Genomic DNA, 11,283 nt, shown 5'->3' on the forward strand with positions numbered 1-11,283 from the left:
AATCAGCCTGAATTTCTATTCACACGCAATACTACTTAATGCACTTGCATAATGGATGATCTTGGCAGTGTTGTATCCGTATCGCTCGTAAAGCAAACAAAAATGCACTCAAGGAAAAAAAAAACTATGTTGGAATGCAAATCATATCTTTGGCCCTGAAAATGAAAAATGTAATTTGGCCCCTGGAGTTCCCTTTGCTTCCATTTATTCCATTAAATTCCAACAATTTTTCATTGGCTGGTCTGCATGCTGACTGATATGATAAACAACAACATGAATGGAAAGTTTGAGCTTTTTTTTTTTTTTTAATTAATTTAATGTAGTCATTGGAGGACATGATGCCGTCCTTCTACACAATGTGAACTTAGCCACAAAGTTGAACTTGCGTTGAGATGGCCAACTGGCTTTGTTAGCTCCAATCAACTCGCTAAGGTCAATATGCGAATACTAAGTCATGTGATAAAGCAACAGCAGCAAGAACGTAACATTTGTCACTTAGATTGCGTGCGTGTCTGTGTGATACATTTATGTGTATGCCTAAAAGCATCCACGCACATTTGTCAGGCAGAGTTTGCTGACCGTGCAGTATTCCAAGGACAAAGCAAAGATCACACACACTCATGCTCTCACACACACAAACACAAACTTCAGCCTCAAATTAAGTATATGAACGCACGCACACACTTGATGCATATTCTTTTAAATGGTATATTTTAATATGAGGGCCCTTCAGGGATTCTACACATGACTGATTTTGAATTCCCCCCCCCCTTTCCCCGCCGCAAAGGTGACATAGCTGGCTCCTGCGGCGATCCGGGCATCCCGTCCCACGGGTCGAGGGAACAGACGGATTTCCGTATCCGCTCCAAGGTGTTCTTCAGCTGCACGGAGGGCTACCAACTGATGGGCTCGGCCGAGAGGATGTGCTTCCCCAACGGGACGTGGTCGGGAACGCAGCCCTTCTGCAAACGTAAGAGGAGGACAATAGAAGGCCTAAAACTGGGGATAATACTTTGTTTGTTTATTTTCCAGCCATCCAGTGCGGTAATCCCGGTACTCCCAGTAACGGCAGAGTGTTTCGACTGGACGGGACCACCTTCTCCCACTCGGTCATCTACTCCTGCGTGGACGGATATCTGCTCTCTGGCGCCACCTCCAGGCTCTGTCTGGCCAATGGGACTTGGTCAGGAACCCAGCCCAACTGTACCAGTAAGAAATTTGATACGTTATATTATTGATTTCTATTGCGATCTGCAGTGTTTTTATTTGTGAATGGCTATTTCAAAATTCACCCATTCACAGATTTGGACTCATACCAAAGAGTTGTCTAATATTTAAGTATGGCTTTGGTGCCATCTTGTGGTATCTTGGCGCCATGTTGAAGTGAGGTTAGGAGCTTGAAATAAAAAATAAAAGATTTTCTAATCACAAGAGAAATGAAAAGGAAAAAACAGAGCAAAACAAAACACGAATAAAAAGTTAAATGTCTCCTGCAACGCAAAAGAATGCTCAATTGCTAAATGAGCTTTCCCGCTGTTCTTGTTTTGTCCCTGCCTCGTCACTTAAAGTGAAAGGTGCCTTGAGGTTAAATAGCAAGCTTTATGTGTTGCTAAAAGGAAATATTTACATTTTCTTTGCAGTCCTGCCAAGCTGCTGATGTGTGATCATTAGGCTTCCTCCCACTTCCCAACCGCACGTTAAATTATTCCCGTCTCTGAGTAATGGAACGCTCCTCGGTTTTTCCGTGCCGCTGCCATCCACGTTGAAGAATGACGCGTGCAGCTATGATCGGTGTTTACTTAAGCAAATTGGCTTAATGAACTTGAGAAGAGCAAATGTCAGAAAAGCTTCAACAGTAAGAAGACATGTTAACATGGGTGGGAAAAGATGTCAAGATGTATAGAAGAGCTGGAAGTGAAACGTTAAAATGGCACTGAAAGTGAAAAACACATTCAACATGGCCACAAAATCATCAAATCATTTTAAGGGGGGAAAAAAAGAATTTGCAATGTCAAGTTTTGAGAGTGCCATATTCCAAAGTGACTTTTTTTTTTTATAAATTAATTGAATAACTTTATGAGGATTTAAACGGCCGATAGGACAAAAGGCTCCCCACGCCCGACTCACAGGAAGAAGATGACAGGACATCTATTAATAGTCATGTACGCATGCAGTGGCAGCTTTAGAGGAATTCCAAATAGCTATTAGGTTATGAAGGACAGGACTTTATCGGTACAGTCAAGGGAATGCTAATGTGATTCCAAAGGGAGACCCAAGACAACCTCGGCCGCTCTCAGGTGTCGCTTCATTTGAAACCACTAAAGGAAATGAGACACATGCTAATACGGGTGGACTTAACGGACAAGGCCCTGACCCGACCCGTGCTCCGAAACCTAATCGTAAGTCCGACCGTTTTTTTTTTTTTGCAATTTCAAAGTGATTAACTGCGGCGATCCCGGAGTTCCGGCGAACGGCCTTCGCTACGGCGAAGACTTCACCATCGGCCAGAACGCGACCTTCCAGTGCCAACCCGGCTACAGGATGGAGGAGGACGGCTCGCCCGTCAGGATGTGTACTCAAAACGGGACGTGGAGCGGGAACATGCCCGTATGCACAGGTAGCGGGTGCAATGTCACAAAATTTGGCCAAATGACTCATCGCTGTATCGTGATCCAATTGATATCACCCCCCCCGTCTAGCGGTGACGTGTCCAACTCCCCCCGCCGTCAGCAACGGGGTCCTGCAGGGTAGCGACTTTGAGTGGGGCAGCAGCGTGAGCTACAGTTGCTCGCCGGGCTACGAACTGTCCTTCCCGGCCGTGCTCACCTGCGTGGCCAACGGGAGCTGGAGCGGGATGCTGCCGCAGTGTCTGCGTAAGCCCGCCACGCATTTCACTCGCCATGCGAAAATCAACACTGATTGTGTTTGTTTGTTTCCATGCAGCCAAGTTTTGCGGCGACCCCGGGACCCCGGCCAGCGGTTCTCGAGAGGGTCGGAGTTTCATCTACCAATCAGAAGTGACCTTCTCCTGCTCCCCGCCGCTTCTTCTGGTCGGCACGGCAACCAGGCTCTGCCAAAGTGACGGCAGCTGGAGCGGTACACAGCCTCGCTGTATCGGTACGAATTTTGCTTTGTGTTTTCAAAATGATTAATGCCGCTTAAAGGGACAGAAGTTTTCTTTGCTATGCTTTTGAATATATTCAGGTGGCTTCCAAATGACTGTGTGGGTTTGTCACACATTATTTATGTTTGGCTGCAGACGGCTTATTCCGATTTATTTGTCGCTCAGTGGGGAGGCGTCGGCTATCGCGGCTAACGCCGCCGCCGCCTCATGTCCCTCTGCCTTAACGATCAGGGCAATTAAGGGCCCACCCACGTGTCGCATTTTCGCTCCCGGTTAAGCCGGCCGCTGGTCATCAAAGCGCAAGTCACACAGACGCATCAAGAATAATAATGACGGCGCACTATGTTGTAAATGACGGCAGCGGGATAAAAGACGGCTCTGATTTTCTATAAATAGGGACATGTAGCGCCTGCTTTTTATTTCTTTTTTTTTTGACACATTGAGGAGTCATTTCAGACAAAGTTGGAATCAGTCGACGTTGGCCTCGTCCTAGCTTTAGCTGTTCCGCTGTGATAGACGTGGACATCGATTTCCATTTATTGTTCTCATCATGCATTTTTCCTGAAAGTGTGATTTGTGGAAGAATTAGAAAGAAAAGATGGATGCTGGATAGATGGATGAATGGGTGGTTTTATTAACAACCTATCCTAAGTATTACTTTGGCACCCTCTTGTGGAATCTTGCTGCCAAGTTGACATGAGGTTGCTCGGCAGTTGGCAGATGTGGAGCTCACGACCAAGCTAAAGTCTTTCTCCCCCTCTCGCTCCCTCTCGCCAGTCACTAAAGATTATCACGACATTGAATTAATTGGTCGATGCTGGCTGAAATGAGGTCTCGTGAGGTACACGTGAAAAAGTGAAAGGCCTCTGCCATTGACTCAAAGGCCAAGCTTGGCGTGTGATTTGCGAGTAGGTGCTTCAGCGTCAAGTACGCGCTGACTCATTATGAAATTTAAACACGCACGCACATCCCATTACACTTAGGTGACTCCAAGTAGAATGTTGGGACAACTTAATCAAATCTCAACACATGCTCACACATAAAACAAACTGACTTCTGAATAAAAGTAGAAAAGGTTAAGGGGATAATGGTGAGATTTGATTTTTGGCCAGTGTGAGAATAGACTTGGATTTTTTTTTTTGTGGACCATTAGAGTTTTTCCAGTGGGCGCGAGAGATGATTTGTTGAGTGTTTTCGATGAGTAAGAGGGGTTTTTTTTTTGTGTAAGAGGCTTTTGGATGAGTGTGGTAGGTAAATGTTATTTTGAGCATGAAAGGCACCTCATGGCTTTGCTCATGGCCCGCCACCTCCTCTTGCCGTTTGGCTTTGCGACAAAGCTCTGCTGCTCCCTGCCGGCGCGCCGGTATGCAGCAGCCCCTGTTGCCATGACAACAGAGGACCGGGCGGAGAAGACCGAGGGCGTAACACTTGCGCTCCTTCTTTGCAGAGCCGACCAAGACGAGCTGTGACAACCCGGGAACGCCCAGATACGGATCCCTCAACCGTACTTTTGGATTCAAGGTAATACAGTGAACCCCCGTTTTCAGTCACAAACACAATCCACTTTCCACTTTAATTCAAGCATCAAAATGTATCTGTTTTGTCTGTCCCAGGTGGGCAGCATGGTGTCTTTCCAGTGCCAGCCGGGTCACCTGATCCAAGGCTCCTCCTCCAGAACCTGCCAGCCCGACCTGAGATGGAGCGGGATGCAACCAGAGTGTATACGTAAGAGTCCCATTCATTGCCCCTCCATCTTTTTGTTGTTGTTGTTTGTCTTACTCGTCTTCCCGGCTGTCACCTTGCTGCAGCACACGCGTGCAAGCAGCCCGAGAACGTGCTCCACGTGGACGTGGTGGGCATGGACCTGGCGGGCTTCGGCTACACGCTGGTGTACAGCTGCCAACCCGGCTACTTCCTCGCCGGGGGTTCCGAGCACCGGGTCTGCAAGAATGACGGCACCTGGACCGGAAAGATGCCGATATGTCGCGGTAAAATAAAACATTGAAGTTAAAATATTAAGAAAAATGTCAATCAACTGAATTATTACGATTTTTAAATTCCAATGCAATAGAAAAAAAAAAACATCAGCCATGGATTGGCTTTGTGTTGCCTGGCCTGCAGATTCCCCCCCCCCCCCCCCCCCTAAAGGCTTGATGAGCAATTAGCTCCACGTTTTCGATCAATTTCCACGTCGTCACTGGGCGCCAAATGTGTATTCGTGTGCTTTGTGTGCTTGCAGCTGGAGAGAAAAAGAAAACGGTGAAACCAGCAACGGGAACGCCGAGCCCCAAACTCAACGGTTAGTCTTTTTTGCACTCCATAGCTTTCGTGCACAGCCCGCAGTGGAGCGTGACCGCCGCTCTCTTGTCCGCCGGCCATGTTTGTGATATTAATTTCTCCAAAGGTCACTATTTTGTCAAGGCGCTAAAGGCTTTTGAATGTGAAGTTGCAGCTGTAACAAATGTTCCCGTTTAGCGCCAAGTGCTAGCGACGTCTGCCGCATGATAAGTGACTATTTACATCAAAGTGCATTTCATGGGGTCGACGGGGGGGCCGCTTTTTACGATGCTGCAGCTACAGTGAGCCAATATGAGCAATATAAAATCGACCTATCGACTTGAAGCTGCCACCATTTTATTCATCAATCTATACTGAACTCCGCTTTATTTACAGAGCGTTTTAAAGCAACCCGAAACAAAGCGCTGTACTGTATTGAGCGTCGTTTTTTTTTCTCCCGCAGTCCCCGACGACGTTTTCGCTCCCAACTATATCTGGAAGGGCTCGTACAATTACAGGGGCAGGAAGCAGCCCATGACGCTGAGCATCACCAGCTTCAACGCCAGCACGGGCAGAGTCAACGTCACCCTGAGCAACGGCAACATGGAGCTGCTGCTATCAGGCATCGTTGGATAGATGATATATTGGATTCGCTTTGATTTGGCGTTTTCATCTTGTCATTCTTCTTCTTGTGCGTCTCCTCCTCCAGGTCTTTATAAGACCTCCGAAGCCCGTCTGCTGTTGCTGATGTACCACGTCAACTACGTGCAGCAGGGAAATCAGCTGAAAGACTCCAGCATTTCTCCCGCCAAGATCATAGAAGACTCGTGGACCATGGACGGATTTGTAAGAACCGACGTGATCGTAGCCGAACCATTCGTCGATGAATCGGCGCAGCTTTTTCTCGTTTCAACTCGTGTGCATTTTGTCAAATTCGATTGATCTACCGTTGAAGGTGTCGGCCGAACCCGAGGGGTCCAGTTACGTGTTCCAGGGCTTCATTCAGGGAAAAGACTACGGACAGTTTGGACTCCAGCGACTTGGTGGTATTTTTCGCCAAATGTCTCGATGCTGACGATGGCGATGATGCTGAAGGCTAACTCCCCGCTTGCTTTTCAGGACTGAACATGTCGGAGAGTCAGAATTCACATCCGCCTCAGCTGGGCACCAACAGCAGCTCAGTGGCCATCGCCATCCTGGTGCCTTTCTTTGCGCTCATCTTCACAGGATTCGGCTTCTATCTTTACAAACAAAGGTTCGTACCATCGAGTGCATGGATTTGTACGTGCCTGGCTTTGGCAAAAAAGCCTTACGACTCTTATTATTCTTTTTCGATTCTTTGGGTACGCAGGACCACACCGAAGACCCAGTACACGGGCTGCTCGGTCCACGAGAACAACAACGGGCAGGCCGCCTTCGAGAACCCCATGTACAACACCAACGCCAAGGCGGTGGAGGGGAAGGCGGTCCGCTTCGACCCTAATCTCAACACGGTCTGCACCATGGTCTGAGGAGCTGGAACGGAAAACGCTTTCCAGTATTCCCACAGGTCTCGGTCGCTCCGTCTGGAATCTCGCATTGCGGAGAATAGCAAAAGTTTCTTATAACACAGGGGGAAGCAAAAAAAAAAAAAAAAAAAAAACTCATGAGCAAAAGAAGGGATGAGGGCAGCCCTGGAGACGGCGCCCTTAATCCTGAGTGAATGGCGGATTAAAGTCAAAAAGGGAGCCCGGGCCCCAGTGGAGCAGATGAGAGCAGGAGGAAGGAAGGAAGGATGGCAGGCTGACTCACGGAATGCTTAAAGCACTTTCTCATTGCGGTGGACGGAAAGGCCGAGGAGACGCAGACAACCCCCAACTGAACTGCAAGTCGATTAAGCGAATCGTCTAGAGAGAAGCAGGGGCGCTTAAGATCTTCAAATGCCCTCGTAGCTAATCAGAGCAAACCTGAAACTCACTGGGAGCTGTTTTCACAACGGGAGCCCGATTCCAAATAGACTCCGATGTGAGGCGGACTAACAAAAAAGACTGAGAGAGAGAGACACTTAAAGCACATCGGACAGGAAACTCTTCCTGTCTGCCCGGGAGAACTTTGACGTGATGAGTCTAGGCGGAGAGCGCCGTCGGAACTGAACCCCAAGCGGGCCTTGGCGCCGCGCCCTGTCAATGTGGGCCGCCGGCGCGGTTCCGCTGTGATCCTGCACTCCGCGAGTGCTTCCTTCTTTATTTGTTACTACTGCAGAATCTTCTGATCTGTAAATCTATTGCGGATATATATATCAATATATATTCGGGAGTGGTCACCACCTATATTTTTGTGCTATATATTCGCCACGGGGGCGAAGACGAGACGGATAATGCAGCAGTCTGGTTTAAATATCCGGCCGACTACCGATTCTGTTTTTCTTTGTCCCCTTAGTTTCCTTCATGGAATGTGAAGTCGCACACTTTCCTGGCTTTTTGTGACGGTTGAAATGAGATGAGCCCTTGATTTCAGCGTCCTCTGAGATATCGCACTTCTGAACTCAGTCGTCTGTCTGACTTGTTTGATTGTGCTGATGTGTTTGTAGTAGGACTTGAGACCTCAACTTGGAACTTTACAATTGGATGCCCAGTGGACTTCACTGTGGGGTTTTTTTTTTTTCCAACTGTGCATTTCAAGAAACACAAGCCTTATTATTTCAGCCTGGTTTTCTTTGTTCACTTGTGGTTGTTTCCCATCAACAATAAAATTGGCAGGTTTATTCCGAGGTTGCAACCACAGTACCCCCCCCCCCCCCCCCTCCCAAATTGGCCAGTCAACATGTTCATTTGTGGTCTTTTCTTTAATGAGTGCCAAAGTCAGCATTTAATTTATTTCTTTTACTTTAAGATGCTGCCAGGAGGACATTTTGTTGGCAGTTCTGTTCTTCCACACTCATTTTGACAGTTTGGAGTGATTGTTGTTGTGTGTGTTGTTGTGTCATCGTGGTTTTAGTTGTTGAGTTTTCACAAGGAATCTGATACAGTGCCTACCAAAAAACAAACCTTTTTGGGGATCTCACCTTCTACAGCCACTTATCCCACTTTCAAATGGTATTTTATCACCGCCACAAGCTTTTCCCAATGACTGCAATAAGATTGATTGGAAGGAGCCCCCACCCCCTTGCCGGACACTCAAATTATTCCCTGTTTGAGAATAATAAAAAAAAGAAGTAAAAAAGAAAAGAAATTATGGTTTAAAAAAATAGATATACCCAACTAAACAAAGTGTTTTGTACAGAAATATATTTTTGTGATGAGAATATTTGTAAAATGTAATGACTCTATTATGTAAATTTTCAATGCAACGTAAGATTAAAAAAAAAGGCGACTTGCTTTTGTAATTAACATGATTTGGTTGTTTTTTTTTCATTGTGTCTTGGGATGGCGCCCGGGTCTATTTTTTTCAAAAGTTGATCTTGCTGTTACTAATAAAACAAACGGCGGAGGCAGGGCCTGTTCAATTTCTGCGGTTTTATCACCAAAAATGCAACATTATTTTCCTACATTTTATTTTTACTTCCAGTGGCTTTTCAGACCTTGTTTTTTTATAGCCTAACTCCCAAGAACTTGAGTTAAAAAAAAGTTTCATATTCACAATTTGTTTTCTTCATCCTATGCAGAAACTTGGTGCTGCTTCAGCTGTGAAAAGGATTTAAAAATGTAATATTTGACTACTTGCTGTGACCCGATTATTTCTTCCATTCAAAGTATAGAAATATTCACTTTAATTATGATGAGGCAAATTGGAATAGCCAATGTGCTACGTCATTCGTGCGACGAGTCACGCTGCCAACTCGGCAATATTGCGTGATGACGTCAGTGATAGCGCAAAATTATTTTTCAATATGGCTCTCTTGTCCTGTTCGAAGCGACGCAGTTTTCGTCTTTGCCAAAAAGGTAGAAAAGTTCAATATTTTGCCAAATTTGACAAAGAAACATTTGCTAATTGCTTCCGTGTGTTCCACAGGTGCTTTGCTCGTTGCAATTACACTAACGGCGTTTTTCCTTTTCTGTTTTTTCGACGCTCTCAATGTCGTCAAAATTGTCGTTAAAGTTCATACTTTGGTGGTGCTGTTCTTGCAATGGAGGATAAAGTCTTGCAGCGCCTCTCAGTTAAAATGTCATATAATTAGTTTGTGGACAAACGCTACCAGAAAAGCTGACACCTGTGCAAATAACGTCAATGCACGCGGTGGTGGTTGAAATGTTTGTTAGTATTATTTAGTTGAACAATATCTAAATATATGGATATATTTAAAATGGTGTGCTTTAAAATTTCACATACAATTGTGTTTCCACTCTAATAAGTATAGAATGGCGTTTTGTGGGACATCTTGTCGTTTTACCTCATACAGCCACTAGATGACGCTACAGTACGTGTAATTGTGTAGGAAGCCTCTCGTTGTTTAATTTAACTTTTAACGTTAATTTAATGTGTAATTTAAAAACCTACACGAGAAAAAGATGATCACGGTCACACATATTTCTCAATGTTACTATTTTACCCATATTGAAGATTAAACAAAATCAATATCATTGTTCCTAATGACTCTCTAAGGACTTTATAGTTGTACAATTAAGTAAAAATTGGACACATAAAAACTATCTCCACAGCAACACAGCAATAAACACTGAAATTATATACCATAAATAACGTTTGATTTTCTTATTGCTCGGAGGGCACATTTTTTTCTAAATGCCCGTGAGAGTGATGTAGCAGAAAAACCGCTAGGTGGTGCCACAATACAAAGAAAGAAAGGAAATGGTAGGTCATGTATAGCTTTGCAGTGAGACAGGCAGTAAAGTCAGGCACGATTGAGAGTGAAAAATAAAATACACGTTTGAAAAGTTCAAGGTATTTAGGAATATTGAAATAAGCCAAAACATAAACAGAATGTGTTCCATACCAATAAATGATTTTTTAACTTGTGTTTTCAAATTGACATGTACTTAGTTATTCTTTTTTTACCTTTACAGATGCAGATGGAGACATGTTGTTGCCATGATTGGTTCTGTACACGCAAAGTGCAAGAGGATTAAGTATGTATACATTTTTGTTAGATTAAGCAAATATCATGTGGAAATGTGTGATTCTCAACATAATGCAATCTAGAATTAGGATTTATAATCAATGTGGCCCAAGTGTATATTTAATGTACACATTTTTAATTAAAATGTTTAAAATTAATAAAGCTGAAAATATTTAAATTGGAAAAATATTTTCAAAGCCACATTTCCCCCCCAAAAGAAATTATTTTCTGAGAGTATACTTAATTTTGTGATATATAGTAGCAGTAAACAGTAAAACTATATTTTGATATTTGTTAAAAAGGAATTATTTGATGACATTTTGTATGGGGGATTTAAGTATACATTGTTGCATAACAACTTTTTCTTAAGGGATGCAGCGATACTACTTTTTCAGAACAGGTGGAAGTATAAATAGCTACATTTAGCCGATACCAAGTATCGATACTTGACACTAATTTTTGACCACAGCGACACAAAGAAAAGCATTGGAAAAAAACATGCTGGAAAGAATTGGAGAAAAACGCTGCAAAGTAAAGCAATGGAGACAAAATACTGCACAGAAAAGCAATATGCAGCAATATGATTCTTTCGTCACGACTACAAGCCTGAGTGAGTACCGATATATTTCTGTGTGTTATTGAGACAATTCTGTTTAAGTTGCTATTTAAAAGTTTACAAAATACTCTGACATGATTGCTACATTTTAGCCCATCTATGGCATTTTGTATCATGTGTTAGCAATATTTTGTTACTATTTTGTGTTTTGACCCGTGTGCTTTAAATACTCTGCATGTCTTCCGATCAGTCAGTCGAGCTTTTCCCAGATCA

The 11,283-nt window shown here is 44.2% G+C and overlaps 1 protein-coding gene across 1 annotated transcript in view; it reads left to right on the plus strand.

The window, feature by feature from the left end:
* The window catches only part of csmd3b (CUB and Sushi multiple domains 3b), a 138,035-nt gene extending 129,261 nt beyond the window's left edge, over positions 1-8,774 (plus strand). The window contains exons 58-71 of the mRNA XM_061267724.1: positions 788-970; positions 1,033-1,209; positions 2,438-2,617; positions 2,700-2,873; positions 2,944-3,117; positions 4,572-4,645; positions 4,738-4,849; positions 4,933-5,112; positions 5,364-5,423; positions 5,865-6,023; positions 6,111-6,247; positions 6,357-6,444; positions 6,521-6,656; positions 6,753-8,774. Of these exons, the coding sequence (XP_061123708.1) occupies positions 788-970; positions 1,033-1,209; positions 2,438-2,617; positions 2,700-2,873; positions 2,944-3,117; positions 4,572-4,645; positions 4,738-4,849; positions 4,933-5,112; positions 5,364-5,423; positions 5,865-6,023; positions 6,111-6,247; positions 6,357-6,444; positions 6,521-6,656; positions 6,753-6,912 (1,994 nt within the window). The 3' untranslated portion in view covers positions 6,913-8,774. The remainder of the gene's footprint in view (positions 1-787; positions 971-1,032; positions 1,210-2,437; positions 2,618-2,699; positions 2,874-2,943; positions 3,118-4,571; positions 4,646-4,737; positions 4,850-4,932; positions 5,113-5,363; positions 5,424-5,864; positions 6,024-6,110; positions 6,248-6,356; positions 6,445-6,520; positions 6,657-6,752) is intronic.
* The last annotated feature ends 2,509 nt before the right edge of the window (positions 8,775-11,283 follow it).

The sequence above is a fragment of the Syngnathus typhle genome, linkage group LG20 (assembly GCF_033458585.1).
Source record: "Syngnathus typhle isolate RoL2023-S1 ecotype Sweden linkage group LG20, RoL_Styp_1.0, whole genome shotgun sequence".
Taxonomy (NCBI): Eukaryota; Metazoa; Chordata; class Actinopteri; order Syngnathiformes; family Syngnathidae; genus Syngnathus; species Syngnathus typhle.